This window comes from Dermacentor variabilis, chromosome 3 (genome assembly GCF_050947875.1).
Source record: "Dermacentor variabilis isolate Ectoservices chromosome 3, ASM5094787v1, whole genome shotgun sequence".
Taxonomy (NCBI): domain Eukaryota; kingdom Metazoa; phylum Arthropoda; class Arachnida; order Ixodida; family Ixodidae; genus Dermacentor; species Dermacentor variabilis.
Genome location: NC_134570.1, coordinates 17,571,036 through 17,589,644, shown reverse-complemented (window position 1 = coordinate 17,589,644; position 18,609 = coordinate 17,571,036). Strand labels below are relative to the sequence as shown.

General features: G+C 44.3%; 1 protein-coding gene across 2 annotated transcripts in view; it reads left to right on the top strand.

Moving 5' to 3' along the window:
- The window catches only part of l(3)80Fg (dnaJ homolog subfamily C member 16 l(3)80Fg), a 68,794-nt gene extending 50,496 nt beyond the window's left edge, over window positions 1-18,298 (top strand). The window contains exons 12-13 of one of the 2 annotated variants that reach the window (XM_075684344.1): window positions 3,395-3,599; window positions 14,210-18,298. In XM_075684344.1, coding sequence (XP_075540459.1) covers window positions 3,395-3,599; window positions 14,210-14,446 — 442 coding nt within the window. In that variant the 3' untranslated portion in view covers window positions 14,447-18,298. Of the gene's footprint in view, window positions 1-3,394; window positions 3,600-6,119; window positions 6,270-14,209 lie in introns of those variants that run through there. The other variant, XM_075684345.1, reaches the window with a different exon arrangement.
- The last annotated feature ends 311 nt before the right edge of the window (window positions 18,299-18,609 follow it).

The following is an 18,609-nucleotide window of genomic DNA, read 5'->3' as shown; positions in this document are numbered from 1 at the left end:
CTGAGAGAAAACGCCAATAGAGACAGCAACAAAGGGACAAAGGCGGGCGCCGGTTGAGTGACACGAAGAGGGAGGAGGAAAACAAATGATGAAAGGACAGTGAATGCGAGAGAAGGAAAAAGGAGGCTAGGAGCATAGAGTTTCTCATAATATTACATAGAGGGAAAACTGGCGCTGTGACACTGTTATATGCATTGGAATGCCGGGATATTGTGGCCTTGGATTGGCATTGTTTTTGGAAAGCCAGGACATATTGAAGGTGCGTCTGGCTAGCACTATTCTATCTGTCACAATGGTTCAATTTAACTGGACATAAGAAGTGCTTTTAACTTTAATATTGTTCCGATGGGGTGCATTTATTTAATGATAAATTAATGAAAAGGGGAGAAGGTTGCACAAAAACTTCTTTTAATCAATTACGAGGGCTTGTACTTGGACGTACAATTATATGAAACTTAAAAAGTATCAGCAGGCCTCTAAAGTTGGAGGATGGGCAACAAGGTTCGCACTTGCATTGTAACAGTCTGTTCTTGCCTTTTTTTTATTGATTCTACATTACATGTGAGTAAACTTCATCGAAAGATGTAATACGGGTGAATGAAAACCTTTCATACAGATTTTATTTTACAGATGCATTATCTGTGCAGCCATATCCACATCTTAGGTGAAGCCTCACTCAACACCAGCCAACAGAAGCTTCACACACCCATATGTGTGTGAAGCTGTGTGAATATGTGTGTAACACCATATGTGTTAATGCCTCCGGGCCTTTAAGGCTTCAATAAATGAAATGAAAAATGAAATGCTATCATTCCCACGACAGCACGTGCCCATTAGTAGAGTACCATAGATGGTAGTGCCAGATTTCCTCTACGCAATATACAGTAAAACCTCATTAATTCGACCCTCGGTAATTCAGAAAATCAGATAATTTGGACTCGTCCTTTGGTCTCGGCAGGCGTATGCATTATTTAGTTCAATGAAACTCTCGTTAATTTGGACATATTTGGCCGCAAAGCGGTTAATTCGGACAACACGCGGAGCTCGGCAGGCGCCAGAGAGCCGCAAATGTGCGACACAGAAACAGCAAAAATGGTGTGAGCATCCACCAAAATCAAATGGCAGAGTTCGCATTGCCATAGTCACTAGGGAATATCGTATGTGAATGACAGTAGTGCCAGAATGCATCGTGCCTGTTTGTGCCTCTAAAGTTTTTATTCTTGTATTTACCTCCGCACATAGCACCGTGTTGGCCATGTGCCTTCATGACTGCGTAGTTGCCATACATGGTCGTGTCAACAGCGGCCGCGGTTTCGTCTGCGGCAGTTGCGGCAAACAGTAGTTTTGTTTTGGCTCAGTGCGTGCGTCGGCCATGCGCCTTCAGAACCTCAAGGTTGCCGTCCACGATGGCGTCGACAGCGGCTGCGGTTTCGCCCACAGTGGTTGCGGCGGTTGCAGCAAACAGTAGTTTCATTTTGACTCGGTACGTGCGTCGGCTGCGTGCCTTCATAACTGCGTAGTCGCCATCCATGATTGTGTTGATAGCGACCGCAGTTTTGTCTGCAGTTGCAGCAAATGGTGGTGTTCATTTTGACTCAGTGGATGCGTTGTCCACATGCCTTCAGAACAGCAAGGTCGCCATCCATGGTCGCGTCGATAGTGGCCGCGGTTTCGTCTGCAGTGTTTGCGCCAAACAATAATTTTGTTTTGCGAAGCTTTCTAGGATGAAGAGCACCAGCTACATCGCAATGAACGGTGACCAGCTCACTGGCAAAAAAATAATCTGGATGTGCCACGGTAGTAAAAAACTTGTCTCAGATAAAGATGCGCGCCGTGGCTGCGCTGTGAATGAATTCGCGAGGTCTTCGCTGCTGCAAGCGCTAATCAGACACGAGATGATGAGAATAGCAGCTTCCGCACTGCTTTTGTGCAATATAGAAAGAGGATTGGCTCATTCATTCGGTAAATAAAAGCATGTTGACATAGCAAGCATTTGTTTCTTTTCTTGATACCCTTGATAATTCGACATTCGGTGAATTCGGACATTTTTTTCCATCCCGTTAAATCCGAATTAATGAGGTTTTACGGTAGTGAGAAGCTCTATGACTAGGAGCGAGACCAGAAACCAGTCAGAGCTTTCTGCATGCGAAGGGGTGCTCTCCCTTTCCTGGCAGAGGGAACGGCGCCATGAGGGGGCTGCTGGAAGCTGGCGGTGCTTATCTCTTGTCTACTGTTGGGTTCTCAGTTTCGCACTGGTTGTCGTGTGAGATGGGATGTGCGTTATCTCGCGTCTTATAATTGAGCTTTTCAATGCATTGTCTCTGTGGGGAGGTTGCTGATGCTGCTCTAATCCATCATAAAACCTTAGATGTCGCAAAATCGGGGTACGTGTAACCGGGGTTCCACTGTATATAATCTGACTGGGAAAGTCAACTTCCTAAGCAGAAAGGAACTTCTGAAGCAGCTATGCAGTACACACCAAGTGCACTTGTTGTTAGAGGCCTGGAGCACTTGGCAAAGCGGTGTTTCCAGTTTCTGTGGAACTTCCTATGGCCCTTTTGCACCCATGTCGCCATTACCACGAACCATAGCAGACATTCCCCAATACATCTAGTCACAATAACAGACAATAGTAGCTTAATGGTAAAACTTGCATATCTGCAGTGAATCTTCTTGAACATGGCGAAAGTTCTAATCACACTCTAGTGTGGTTTGTTAAAGGAATTCAGTGTACTTGAGTTAAGTGCACTGTGACTTGGAGGCACAGATCTCGCAGAACACTTATGAACATTGGAGCCACAAACAATCAGTGATTTGTTGTTTGCTGAGCACTCATGGCCTCGAGCTTCGGTCACTCACGCACTCACGGCCTCGGCTTCTCATGGCCGCGAGACAGTTGAGGTGTCCACTGAGAAGTGAGACAGTTACGGTGCTCCTGGTCCTTCATTTTCAATTTCCTTTTGTCATTATTGCAACAAATTAGTACTACACAGCCAGGATTTGAGTGTGTGCTCTGTGCTTATGAGTGAAACTTGCACTGTAAAGCCCCAAATTCTGGACTGTGCAAGTCATGACAACATTCGCTTATTCCAAGGCTATTATGGTTGGTCTGCAAATATTAGTTAGCAGCTGTTCATAGGTCACTTGGAGTAACTGACAGGTGCTTCTGGAATTTCGTCACAAATTCTCAACTTTCAGAGGCACGCTCACTTTGCAATGAGAAAATGCATCAGCTGTCTTTCTGGGCCAGTGCCATCATCGTTCACTAAACGAATTCTTCATCCGGTTCTAATAACTAGTTTTCAGGTATAATGTGGGATTCCTTACTGTGCTGATCATTTTTTTGTGGTTTTCATTCTTCGATAATATTGAGCTGTTTTTTGTTCCATGCCAGGAACAAGACTCTCATGTTCGCCATGCTCCTGCTGGAGAAGAATTTGGAGTGGTATCGCAAGATCCTCGCTCAGACACTGGCTGTTCGACGGCCACTCAACATCAACCCTAAAAATTGCATTGGTACTGTGTTATCCCTCAATGGGCACCGCAAGTACTTCTGCGTCTACCACGCCAAGCACCTAGAGCCAGCAGTGATCAAGAAGGTGTGTTACACTTCGAATCAGTCACTACGTTTCAGCTTTGCTGGAAACACAGAAGTGTGTAATTTCAAGAAATGGTCAGAGGTAATTAATTGGTAATTATAGGTGAAACATTTGATTGTGCCTAAAAGTAAAATAAAATATAAGCTCTCAAGTTCTGTAAGCATCATCCGCACGTCAAAACCAAATTCGCAAAAGACTTAGAAATCTTAGTCATCACAGCAGTGGCTCGCGGTATCAAATCCCTGCCATGGTGGCCACATTTTGATGGGTGTGAAATGTGAAAACACCCCTATACTTATATTTAGGTATACCCCAGGTGGCCCAAATTCCCGGAGTCCCCCACTACGCCATGCCTCATAATCAGATCATGGTTTTGGCACATAAAACCCCATAATTTAATTTTTTTTAATCACAGCAGTGGCATTGTTGCTGCTATGATTTGCATACAAGAGAAATTGATAAACAGGCCATGCTCACAAAAACTAATATGCAAGTGCCACAAATGATTTTGGATCACTGCCGTGGTTGGGCCTCCTTGATTTGTTGTCCCTGGCTATCCAGGTCTGCCCGATATGCTGCATACACAACGCTCATTGGCTGAGAGCACTCCTTGGGCTGTCCGAAACTGTCAGGGACGGATATTCAATTGTTTCATTATCCCGCAGATCACTCTCACGGGTATTTGGCACCCAAACACCAGCCAATAATAAAGCTCTTTTACATAAGAGAAGTTTTGACTTATGAGGATACCCTATGAACCCAGAAATTTTGCCTTCAATTGCAGTTTTCCTTTCTTATGAGCGAAAATTTCATCAGGGAGCCTCAAAAACATATTCTGCCAGTCTAGCATGATTTTCTTACTGCCCTTGAAGGGTCTGTAACATTAGTTCATGGAACAGAATTTTGAATTTCCAATAATGGCACAACAAACAGTAGGTGGGGAATTGAGACAATCTACACTAACCTGCATTTTTCTTTTTTTTTTTCTAACAAAATTTTGCACTTACTGCTGCAGTGTTTTCGCTCAAGCTTTGCAACAGGTCTGCATATTTCAGTCCCTTGACTATTGGTGTATCTTATGCAAGTGAGATATTGAGTGCCATGCAGCTTTTTTTCTTTTTTGCTCCATTTAGCCCTGTTCACATAACATCCTTTTCTTCTCTGCATGCAGTATGTGCAAGTTGACGATGCTTACCGCTCTTGATCGCGTATACCTCGTACCTTTTCTTATTGACACGAGATCCAGCGGCCGGAAAATGTAGCCTACAATCATAGTTTGATGTACTGAACGTTGGTGCCAAAAGACCCTGTTTTCTGGGAATGTATTAACTGGTAAAAAAGAAGCTAAACTATATTGGGTAATTTTTGTGTGTCCTCGATTATAAATGTTGGTGCCAGGAAATCATGTGAAACAGGATCGCATCAACGAGGCTCTACTGTATTTTGTGGGGATCGAGGTGTGGGCACCTAGACCTCCAGCACATGCTTGTGTGGCTGGCGCTTAGCTCAATCTCTGGGAAATGCCGCCCAGGAGCAACATGACAGACATGGCCATGTGTCAGAGCTGCTGTGCAAACTGTGCTTCTCCCTCCTGGCATCGAGTCACCGCAGTGATGCGCGAGCATAAGTCACCGGGACTTGCCCTGATTGGCCTCTCGAGTGGCAGCACCCGGACGCCATCTCCAACCAAGCTCACTTCCGCTGAGTGCTTCATCGCTGTGGCAGAATTCTCACAGGCCCACAACGAGTTGGTTACGTGGGACCTTTACTCCCACAACTTCTCGTTCTCGCGCCTGGTGGACCACTATCAGTTAGCCCTAGTGCAACGGACACGCATACTTGATCGGTCTTGCAATGAGCCTTTGCCCGTAAGCGCTGTGACTGCCACACAGTGTTGTATCTTGGGTTAACAAACCCTTATTTGCTGGCAATCTGATTCCGTAGTCTTCTCTGCAACATGTCAGAGAGTCGACGAACCCTGCTGTAGCACCTTTGTGCATTGTGGAGTGGAGGAGTTTCGTGCCCTTTCCTGACCGTTGCTCTTAGGGTAAGCCTTGCGCCAACACATCTCCACAATATGCACATTGCCTATGTATTTTTACTTTATGTACCCTTTCCCACTGTAGAGCAAGCAGGCATTGTGCTGTATTTAGTGGCAGTTGTCAAGCAGATGTTCTCTCTTCCTTGAGAACATGATTTGTCAATGCACACGTCTAACTCCAGTAGTCACACCAATAGACCATTTTCTGGCACGTCAGCTCCACCAGTGGCCATTGTAATAGTTGGAATAGGGCCTGTCAAAAGGGATAGCTTGTCCATGCTATCATCCGACTCATCCACACTAAGGATGTTGTTGAAGGGAGGAACATGTTCTCATCGAGAACGGGGAGTACTGAGTTTTGTTTACAATGTCTACATTAGGAGTAGAGAATGTTAAGTCTCAACAGTCTAGCATGACTGAATTGAAGCACACACTGAGGAGCTGAAAAGGTTCGCTTAAACCCCCTCTCTTCTCCCTAGATCCCTGGGCCAGGGAAATCTGCCGCACTACCTTCATCCAATCGGAGTGTCCAAAGTCGTCGAAGGAACTGCGTTGAGGGCGAGAGTTCACACAATCACTCCCACACCTGTGTTCGTTGAACATACAGAAAGGAGGGGAGCTTCGTAGACAGGAGTTGTCGCACTTGGCTCAAGCTTGCAGGTCTTGGTTCCTGGGATGACACAGCAGTTAGCTGTAGCATCTGTGAAACAACTGTGGCAGTTACCGGAGTCTGTGAGAAAAGGCTGGAGAACTTTTTCCAGGAGTTTTTTGCTCCCATTGATCTGTGACGGCGACAGTGAACGAACCAACGAACAACACTCAATCCGTCAAACGTGTCTTGCCTTGCTGGCGCCGCAGGACTGTCCGAAGGGTACACATTGTTAGCTTCATGAATCGATTCATCGCAGGGGTGCAGGAGAGGCTAGAAGGTCAATACCCCTGCTGGCTGATCGTAACAGCTCCTCCGTGGCCCGCAAAATCTTGAATGGCCAGTGCTGATAACTGCTGGGCAGGAAGAGAATGCCTGGTGGCAAGGGGGATGACTTGGCTTGCTGCAACCAGCTCCGAAATGCTGACATACACCCCAAAACATCTCACAGTGACAGGCAGCAGCAAAGCAAACCCCACAACACGCTCTGCACAGAGATGAAGTACCTTTGATCTCACTTTAGACCCGCCAGGCCTCAAAGAAAACATGGGTGCAGAAACAAAAAATACTGCATTTCGCTATGCAGATTTCGAAGGAATTTCGTGCCAACAAAGTTAGCAATCATGGATGGAGTCCTGCTAAATGAAAGGGGTTAAAAGGCTTGAAAAGGCTTGGCTTAAAAAAGAAGGAAGAAGAAAGAAAAGGAAATAGGCGGGATCCCTAAACGCAGCATGAGTTTCAAATTAGCCTGCTCAAGCCATCCGCATTGCTATGCAACTTGCCCTTCTTATATCTAATAGAGATCTAATATATAATATTATATATATAATATATATATATATATATATATATATATATATATATATAATATATATATATATATATATAATATATATATATATATATATATATATATATATAATATATATATATATATAATATCTTATATCTAATAGAGGATGAGGCTCCATCGGAGCATGCGGCCATTTTTTTGGTGACATTTGATTAAGCCGTGTCAGGGCACTGGTCGATCTCGAAGATGAATCTCACTCCGTACAAGTAACACAACAGCTTCTGGGCTGCTCAAACCAAACAGGCACATTCTTTCTCTGAAGCACTATAGGCTTCCTCTCTTACAGTTAGTTTATGACTGGCATAGAAAATAGGATGTTCCCCATAATCATTGTCAACCTGACTGATTACCATGACCATTCCCCTGTCGCTTGTATCGTGTTGAACTATGAATTTCTTTGTATAGTCCGGTGCGCGAAGCACAGTACAAGAAACTAATAACATTTTCAAACCTTGGAAAGCATTCTCTTTGTCCTTATCCCAGTGCACGTTACTCGGGGCTCCCTTTTGGAGTGGATCCATTAAAGGACTTACTATTTGCGAATAATTTGGAATGTACCATCGATAGTACCCAACAAGTCCCAGAAATGAACAAATGTCTGTTTTGGTGTGCAGTTGCGAAAAATCTGCATTCGTAGCTGTTTTCAGCTTGGCCAGCCCTCTCGTGCCCTGGTTGACAAAATGGCCCAGATAAACCTGCAAGCAGCCAAACCTACATTTTCCCACCTTCATTGTTAAACCTGCTTCCCTCAACCACAAGAACACCTGCTTTAGATGCGATACACGCTGTTTCCAGCTGTCAGAAAAAATTGCGACATCATCAAGATATGGCAGTGCGAACTCCTGCAAGTCTTTTAGGACAATATCCATTAACTTAGAGAAGCTAAACGGTGCGTTCTTCAGCCCAAAGCTGAGTGTGAGAGGGCAAAAAGTGCCTACAGGTGAGATGAATGCGGCATAGCGGCTGGCACTTTCTGCAAGGGGAACTTGCCAGTACTCCCGCACGAGATCTATAGTTGAAATGTATTTAGCAGTGCTAACTCTTTCAATTCGTTCCTCAATGTTGGGTATTGGGTACCCAACATTGTGATGACCCTAGTGATGGCATTTAACTTTCTGTAGTCAACACGCGGACGAGGGTCCTTGTTAGGGGCTTCCACTAGTATTAGCGGTGATGTGTAGTAACTCTCAGCAAGGTCAATAACTCCCAACTCTAGCATGCACTGTATCTCTGCCTCCATAATTTTTCTCTGTCGCGGAGACACCCTGTAAGGTTTTGATCTTACGGGTTCATTTGACGTCAGCTCTATTTCATGCATTATTAGTTCGGTTCTACCGGGCTGATTGCTGAATCTATCGAGATATTTTCCTAGCAGCCCCTTTAGCTCATCTAGCTGCTCGAGTTTAAGACCATGCTTACCGAGTGTTCTGCAACTTCTTCCAGGCTGACTTCAGAGTTGGAGGTTGCCTTACACTCATTAAACTTGGTATTGATGTCATTCGGCTCTTTGATGGTAAAGTTAACAACTCCGCTCTGCTCCACGTACGGCTTCATCAAATTGCAGTGGTATATCCTCACCTCCTTCCTGCGACTGGGCACTTTCAGAGCATAGTTAGTGTCCGAAAGTTAGTGCAACAGTCTAACGGGTTCGTCCGAGTAAACTTCAAGCCTGTTCTTTCTTGAAGGTCTGAGGATCATTACCTGGTCCCCAGCGTTAAACGTTCGAAGCCTTGCATTCCTGTCCTAATAGAGCTTGGCCTTCTTTTGTGCCATGCCTATGTTGTTTTCGACTAGCTCTTGTGTTGCGCTTAGCCGTTCCAGCAGATTAAGCATGTACTCTACCACTGTTTGACTCTTTCCCCCTTCCTACCACATCCCTCCTAACATTCTCAGTGGGGAACGGTGTGATCTCCCACACACTAGTTCTGCTGGCAAGAACCCTGTAGCCTCATTAGGAAACATTTGCAAAGCAAACAAAGTAGCTGGAAGACAATTCTTCCAGTCCTCCTTGTGCTTGTACTTGTAACAGAGTGCCCCTAAATCTCACTTAAGCACTGAATGCCACCTCTCCACGCTATTTGACTGAAGGTGACAGACGGAACTGTGTATTAACTTTAACCCACACTTTTGTAAGAATGTGGAAGCCAGTGAGCTGGTGAATACTGGCCCTTGATCTGCCCGAATTTCGGCTGGAAACCAGACTCTCGCGAATACTGTCAAAAGCATGTCTACTACTTCGATGGAGCTGAGTTTTTTCAGAGGGATTGCATCCGGAAACTTTGTGGTCGGACACAACATGGTAAACAGGTACCTGTAAACTGACTTTGTCTTTGGTAGAGGCCCTCCCATGTCTATCACAAGTCATCTGAAAGGTTCTGATATTAAGTGCACTACCTTTAGGGGAGCTTTCCATGTTTCTCCTGGTTTACCCAACTGCTGGCAGGTCTCGCATGATCTCATAAAGCTTTCTACATCTCCAATACAGCCAGGCCGGTAGTATTTCATAAGCAACCTTTCTTTCGATTTGTTTATGCCTAGGTGGCCAGACCAACCATTTCCACGACAGAAACCCAAGAGGACCTCCCTGTGCTTAGTAGGTGTGACTAACTGATCTAGAAATCTGCCCTTTCGGTCTCTGCAGTGCCGATATAACAAGGCGTCTTTCTTTTGCATCGTCACATTGCGCGTAGCAATGCCTTCTTTAGCTGTTGCATGTAGTATAGCTAGGCTGATGTCATTTTTTTGCTTGGCTGCCAGTGACTCTCCACCTACACATAAGAGCCGATCGAAGTTCTTTGAGGTCGGTGATGGTAACGACCCTGTCCCACTTGCAAGTGCATCAGCTGGCTCTCCCTGCATGTGTGAACTTTGACACATGCCTTGTGATACGTTTTCGTTGGGCTGATCAGGTGGCAAGATTTCCTCAGTCGCTTTTTCATCCCTTGAGCCTAGCTCAGTTTTTATTGCCGAGGCTACCTTCTTTTTGCTACTTCTGCTGGAGCAGCTTTCGCATTTTCATATGAAACCAGTGCGATTTGACGAGCTAGGGATCGCGTCAACGCCTGTACTAGCCCTCTCCAAGTTTCAGTCCCTTCTCACGCAGTAACTGATCTGGCCGATTTGAAAAAATGTAAGGGTACTGCAGCAACAAGAATTTGGAAACTATCTTCGGTCACGAGCTTCCTGAATGGCCCACTGATTTTTCAACTTTCACCATCGGCAGACACATGCTGTGTTCTTCTGCAACCTGTTTAATCCATGCTACTTCTCCAGTGAAGTCATCTACTGTCACGTAAGTTGAATGGACAATGTCCATGGTGGCGGCACTGTTTCATAGCACTTGGCATGGTTTTTCATTAATATGCAGGTTGTGAAGATATGGGCGTAAAAGTTCCATGTTCTCGTCTCTTTCATTCACAGAGGAGAAAACTATGCTAGGCTTCCTGCAGTTCACAGCGATATGTCCAAGTTTGTGTGGCACTTATAGCAACAGATCGGTCTAAAAGATTTGAATTCCCTTTTCTGCTTTTTTTGAACGGTTTCACCATTTGACTTCTCCTCACTCTTTTTTGACGTCCTTTTATCCGCGTCTACATGCTCCGGTCGTTTCGTCTGCAATCCTTTTTTGAATGAAAATTGGTTTCGCAGTCCGTTTCAACCGTCCAAACTTCCGTTCTCGGCGCTCAGCTTTCTAGGCATTGCATACTCTTCAGCTAATTTGGCCGACCTTTCTACAATGTCTACGTTTCCTCTGTCTTGCGCCCACAACCTCACAAATTGTGGGATGCTTTTATAAAACTGCTCTAGACATATGCATTCGATAATCATGTCTCTGCTCTCGTACGCTTCTGCACTTTTCAACCACTTGACTAGGTTTGCCTTTAAGCCATATTCAAACTCCGGTAGTCTCTTGCTATCCTTCTTGCTTGTGCTTTGAAACCTCTGCTGGAAAGCTTCAGCTGTACTTCAAAAGGCTAGCCATAACCTGTGCAGAATCATATGCATCTTGTGCACTGAGTCTGGCGATTACTTCAGCAACTTTACACGGCAACATAGACAGCAACTGCTGGGGCCATGTAGTTGGAGCGAAGTTCATTTTCTCGCAAGTCCTTTCAAAATTTCCTAGGGGCAAACCTATGTCGTTCCCAACTTAAATGGCTTTAACAGCTTGTCCATGTGGTATGATTCTGCCTCACTTGATTGTTCCAGAGCGTCTTCACTCTCTTGAGACAACTCCAAACGTTTACTTTCAAGGTCTAGTTGCATTTTTCTTAGTTCACAATCTTTCTCATGTCCTCTCTGTCCTGTTCTTCATTCTTTCTCTCTCTTTCCGGTTCTTCTCTCTCCGTCCTGTTTCTCTGTTTTTTTAAAAAGTTCTGACCCAATTACAATGTCCTCCTCACTGGCCTGTTCGGAAATGAGCTTTGATATTTCTGATCTCCTCATGTCCTTGTGTACCTTTAGGCCCCATTCATCACCAACAACCAACAATTCGTCTGTCAGCATTATCTTCAAATCCATGATTGCTGTTTTACTGCCTTGGTCCTGCTCGTTAAACATAGCTAGTTAAACACAACCTAGCTAACAATCAGCAATGCAGCTTCCCTACTGTTCTAAACTGAGCAACCACAAAATGAAGCTTAGAGAGAGTCAAAGCAAAAACCAAACACTCACCGCAGAGACAGCGCCACATTGCGAAGCCCGTCTCACTGCTGCGAGCCAGTTGTAAGAGTTAGGGTTCGGCATGTCAAAAGGGGTAGCTGGCCCATGCCGTCGTCCGACTCATCCAGGCTAAGGACATTGTTGAAGGGACGAAAGTGTCCTCATCGAGAAAGAGAAATACTGGGTTTATATACAATATCTAGATGAGGAGTAGAGAATGTTATGTCTCAACAGTCTAGCATGACTGAATTAAAGCACATACTGAGGAGCTGAAAAAGTTTGCTTAAACCCCCTCTCTTCTCCCTAGATCCCTGGGCCAGGGAAATCTGCCGCACTACCTTCATCCAATCGGAGCGTCCAGTGTCGTCGAAGGAACTGCGTTGAGGGCGAGAGTTCACACAATCACTCCCACACCTGTGTTCGTTGAACATACAGAAAGGAGGGGAGCTTCGTAGATGGGGACTGGCTCACTTGACTCAAGCTGACGTGTCTTGATTCCTGGGATGACACAGCATACCTGGGATGACACACATAGCTGTAGCATCTGTCAAATTACCGTGGCGGTTGCTTGAGTCTGTGAGGAAATGCCGTGGAACACCCTTTTGCAGGTGTCTTTTGCTCCTGTCGGTCCGTGACAGTGACAGCAAACCAACGAACAACACTCAATCTGCCAAACATGTCTCAACTTGGTGACACCGCAGGACTGTGGGACGCATGGTTAGCTTCACGAAGTGATCCGTCAGAGGGGTGCAGGAGAGGCTAGAATATCACTACCTCTGCTGGCCAATCGTAACACCACATATGCGCTTATGCCCATCTCTGTGTGTACGACACAGAGATGGGCATCACACTTTTGCTTTCCTCCTGCACCATACGAGCACCTATTAGCATAAATAACTGAAGCAAATCTGGCAATATGGCGCATTTTACTGCCTAATTCAAACGAGAACGTCTTGTTTATTATTTAGTTGCGATGGCCTCTCACCTCTTCGCAGTGCCAACCATCCAGTGTTTGCGTTGCACCATTGCATTTTTTAAATTATTATTTTTATTTTCATTATTTTTTAAAAGCTTTTCTTGCAGACTAGCTGGGAACCCCCTTTACCTGTTTAGTGCACACATCCTTTGACTCTGAGTAGTCCCAAGTGAGCGAAAATTGAAAATGAAGCATAATAAACAATGTGCAGCTTGAATACTAAACCCAGCAGCATGCTCCACCGCCACAGAGGCAAATTTCAGGTAGACTTGATTTATGGTCTGCCTTGATTAATATTCCATTTTTTTGCAAGTGAGTATTATTTTACTTTTCGATGCGAGGGAGAAGAATGTGGAGGGAAGAGTTCACAGTTTCCTGCACAGTTTTTTTTTTTAATTTAATAAAAATAATTCATTTCATTCCGTGTTTGTTGTGTGGTAAAGTGCACCATTTCTTAATGTCTAGCATCACGTTTGAGAGTGAAAATGGAAATTTTTTTATGTGCTCCACGACGTTGTGCAGGTGATTTGATGAAGCATATTGCTTAGCTGCGATTGTATTGCATGGAGAATGACTCCCATTATGCCGAAAACACATTATGTGGCTCTGTAGTCTATAGCTATTTAAGGCAGAAAACTGGGCTAGTTGGTGGTTATTCATATAGGAGGACATTGCAGAAAGGACACGGACAGGAACATGAAAAACTAGCGTTCGGTGTGTCTTTTTTCATGTTCCTGTCTGTGACCTTTACGCGCTAGTGCAATGTCCCCTTATACAATGCCTATAGCTAAACAGTGAACTTCATGGAGAATGACATGCTGTGGCCCGTAGCAATAAGAAGTTGTCCGAGTGACAATGATGGACATTAAGTGAGAATAAATTTCGTTCTTTCAAGGTAAACTCTGTTTAATCCTTTTTGGATTGCCAGGATCAGGGGCATGTTGAATTTTTCTTGTTAGACAAGAATACATGTTAGATAAGGATGTACGTTGTCTTCCGCTTTCAACTCACTAAAAGATAGGTGTGAATTAGTATCGGGCAAAGTACTGCTGCGTAAAGCAGCGGTGTGTTTGAATGTTTTTTCTGCCTCCTCTTGTAATTGCACCTGCTGGATAAAACACCCAATTTCGTTCGTTCTTTCATGGTCGAATAATAAAAGTTGATTGTAACACTGTCACATGAACTTTGCTAGACGTCATGTTATGTAAATGATTGTGCTTGTAAAAAACTAACTGTTGAGAGAGCTTAGGTGTGCAGGTTCTTGTAGGGTAGCTGAGAAGCCGCATTGATGCTATATCTTTTGATCTGTTGCCTGAACTAGTGGTTTTAGTGTAAGTCAGTTTAACTCAGAAGCGCATGTGGCAGGGTTATGAATGGAAAGCCCTAAACTCATTCTGCTTTCTCATTTCTGTTCCTCTATGTGACACAGAAGAAAGAGAGTGCTGGGGACTTTGTCGGATTGGAAGACTCGAGCAGCGGCTCCGAAACGAGCGACATGGAATCGGGACGGCTACTCGCACGGTCTGAAGAAACCGACTCAGACATGTACGGCAGCATTCTTTTCGAGGAGCACCTGCTTGATGGACTGCCCAACTGGCTGGACAGGTTGTTTGAAGGCACCACAAAACGTTACTACATCCAGTACTGGCCGGAGTGCATGAAGTAGCCAGCCCTTCTGCTCCCATCCCTTCAACCCACAAGCAGCAGTACTTGCATTTTTGTTGTTGTTGGGTTGTCTATTTATGCCATGCTTGCGCAGCCCTTTTCTCTTCTTCCTATGTGGAAAGACGGCTTCCTGGAGATTGTGATGTAAAAAATTTCCTGGCATTCAAATCGCCAAGCATTTGAAGCTACAAACCACGGTACCACATGTGGCTTGTAAGATAATTTGCCCGATATCTTTTTAGCTGGACAGCTAAATACGTTTTGCCCACATCGCAAAAAGTGATTGCAACATCTGCTTGAAGGGCAGCATAATTTAATGGCCTTGGCGTGTTCTTTTTCTCCCTCCCTCTCTGATAAAAGAAACAGCCAGTGCAGATTTGTTTGTATGCATAAACATGATGAGAAGTGACAGATCAACCATCATAGTGCATTCGTAGCAGAGGCAGTGTGACAAAGTGTTGAACATGCCAGTAAGTGCTGCTTGGCCATGCTGCATGGAATGAAATGCATAAGCTCTATAGCCAGGTGAGATTTGAAATGTTCTGGAGTTACCCCACCTGGCATAACTTGCACATTCTGCAGCAGGTATGAGTGTGCACTGTCTTGCTAAATTAACAACTCCCTAGAGAGGTGTAGTAGCTGCACAGTTCCCTAGTTGTTTCTGAATGAATGTTGTAAAATGGCTGCAGGGATATATGCTGAGTGGATTGCCCGTGTGTGCCTGTACATAGCCTCAAACTTGTGGCCAGATGATAGATATTGCATATAAATTATGAGTTTCTGCCGAATTTTTAACATATGGATGCCCCAAAGGCAGTGATCGTTGTGTTATTTGTGCTTCTCATTACTTAGGCGGTTGGCTGTTTGTAGGGAGGCAGGAAAAGCACTACTCTAGTTTTGGTACATGGTTTGTAGCTTGTTGTGCCCTCTGTTTGAACAGTGCATCTCTTCACTGTTTTTGTGCCTAAACTTATCATTGTTTTGCCAGTGAGACCTACCTGTGTGTATAGCAGGTTACATAATTCATACTAAACCTGAGGTTTGTGCAGGCAGTACTTGGAGCAACGTAAGCACTTTGTTACTGATAGCACGTCATGTCTTTTGTCCGACCGTTGTGAACTTGAATTTTCGTTGTTTTGCTTTTCATTGAATAGTTTTCTGTGGACAATTTCCTAGCTGTCTTAGAATGCTTACTGTACTGGAACTGACGTTTCGGAACAAGTGTAGAAACTAAAGTACAAAAATAGGGTGTTTTCATGTTGAGGTCATTGCATGGCAATGTGGAGATTATGCGTCTTGTGATGTGCAGTAGTTCCAGCTACCTTGGTTGTTATCTGACATAATTGATCGGACTTACAATGTGGATGCTTACTGTGCAGTTTTGGTTTTCTTGTCTAGGAATTTGTGCTTTTGCTAAATATTGTGCTGATTTATTTTGTGTTTGTGTGAAAAGCACCCATGGGCCGTAAATAGGAGTGCCTGCCAAGAAAATACTCAAGTTGCTGCAAGTGCCGTCTGCACAAATTTGTGTCGCTGGTCAGTTAGCTGGTGATTGTTTTAAGTATGTGGCCGGAAATGCAGTACCTTTTACTTAATTTTCAAGTTGTGATAATCGGACATCGTGAATGTTTTTCCAAAGTGCACTGCATGCCGGTATCTGCTGATTTGAGCGCGTTCATACCTCACTTCACCAAGAAACTGTGCTTACCATTCATCGTGACCTACTCCACGCCAAGTCACCGCTTCTGCACCCAGCCATTAAGTCATCACACCATGTGTTGCTGTGTCTGTGATTGCTAGTCATGAGGCTGCTCCAAGGACCTTCTCCTCGGCCAGTGTGAGTGTTGTGTACGTGCTGCCTAAGGATCACAATTATTGACGTGTGCGCGCGTCTTATACTTTTGCACTGCAGATCTCTTGCAGATTCTGCCTTGAGTGTGGTGTATCTTTTTTTTCTTTCTTGGATGAAGAGTGTGCAACATAAAAGTCCACAGCTGTGACATTCATTTTTCCTCAGGTTATAAACTTATCATGTTGTTGTTTCAGTGGCATTATTTATACTGTTAATTGATGTGCACCAAAGATACGTGAAATTTTGGTCATGCTGTTGTTGACTTAGAGACTGAATATGCACTGTTGTGCCACATCATGGCTGTAAGACTTGCAAGAAGGCAGGCATACTTGTCGCGGCATTTATGCAGAGGGCTAGAATTTTTTTTTACTTCTGTAGTAGTAATAGTGCAACTGATATGCCTTGGATAGAAACAGCTAATATTCAGAATTATTGAGGCAGCTGAGTGGTTCTGTTTGCTTTGTGCATACGTAAGTGTACTGCATTTTGGCACTGTAATTGAACAGCAAAATGTCCCACAGCTACATAGGCTCACCAAGTCTCCGCGGAACTTCCAGTGTTTCATCACTGCTTGCTTAACATTTGAAAGTCCTGTGTCAACTAGCGACAGAGAAAACAAGGTAGCATTTCTATTTAGAAAGGAATGTTTTATGTTAAACTTAAATGTAAAAATTAGAAGTGTTTCTGGTAGAAATAAAACATTTGACATCAGACTTGAAAAGCAGCTTTTTATTTAAATGTAAAACTGAAGGAGTATTTCTAGAAAAGTGGCAGAAATACATGGCAACTTGCAGAACAGGGGCGAATAGGGGCGGATTACCAGCAAAGCTGATTAGGCTGCATACATGGGCTACATACATTATGAAATCATTCTCTGCGTTTGCACGGTTCTGCTCCCACTGGTTGTATTTGCGTTTCTGCTGTCAATGCCTCTCTTCTTTTTTTCTCTGGCGTGAATGTGCTGCGCCTTGTCGCCATCTCCAGTTTCTTGCAGTGCTCTAAGGCATGCATCCCAGTTTTGTATATACCATGTATGACATCATACTACAGCAGTGCCACCACACTACGCTGACACAAGCGCTGCCGCAGTCACCATACCTCCCATACCTACCACAACTGCTGCTGCAGCCGTGCTGGCACCTCTGATGCACGTGACATCACAATCACAGAAGTGTGCAGGCCACATGTGCAGGTGCCATCATCACACTCCTCCCCCTCTCCCTCTACCCACCTCCATTGATACAGCGCTGTCGTCACTCTCTTTCTTCCTCTCCCCTAGGGACCTGTCTCCATTCCTGTCCACATGCCGTATCCCCGATATGGACCTAAGCTGCTTAGGGTACTCCAGCTGGGAATGCATACAGGGAATGCATATGGGGGCTAGAGTTAGACAGCTTCGCTTTAAAAGCGCAGATCATGGTATGTGGAAGCGAGATTCTGTTTCTTCATGCCTGGAAAACAAGCTGACAATTGGCTCAGCAACAGCATACATATTGTGCTTCCAACAGTTTAAGATCATATAAGGCAGCATGTGTGGCATCAGGCTAGCATAAAAGCAACATGAGGAACCTTTTTCTTTAAGAGCCACTTTCTGCTTATGGCACTAGTGGACCACAACTGTCGCCAGCCTAAATATCCTGCAATGCTGCACCAACCATTTCATCATTGCAAGTTATGTGCTGCTTTCCCTTAGTACTCTACGATACTGCTTTGCTCTAACGGGATGCCCATTGTCCATTGTGAGCATTTGCTTCCTACACTAGTAGAATATGGTAGACCCAGATTTGTTCTCTATGCTGGAACTTGCACCTATAATTTCTTTCAGTGCAGCATGGTACTAAAACGTTAAGGACAGATAAATTGGCTTTGCAAACATCAAAATGAATGGATGCTCCACTGATTCTAGCCTTGCCTTGCATGCTGCTGAGCTGGACATTGACTTTAACGCTCAAACCATTGTAATTCTGGACCTATGTTGCAATATAACTCACTTGCATTGAACCACTGTGTAGTTTTGTTCATTGCGATTTCATTGTACACATAATACACAGGATGCCGTGGCTGCTGTTGCTGGTAGTCGAACCCACAGCATCATGCCGGAGCAGCAGCTACTAGAAATAAGCATAATTATTGTGGCATTACAACTGCGTCTTAAAGCGAGTCTTGTTGCTCTTGCAATTGTGCAGCCAACTAGTGCTTTTTAAAGATATATTATGCCACATTGGTAACATAACTATTATGGTAAAAAACCATGCAAAAATATCATAAATTTTATTTTTGACGCACATGACGTGTCCCCAAATAAAATTAGT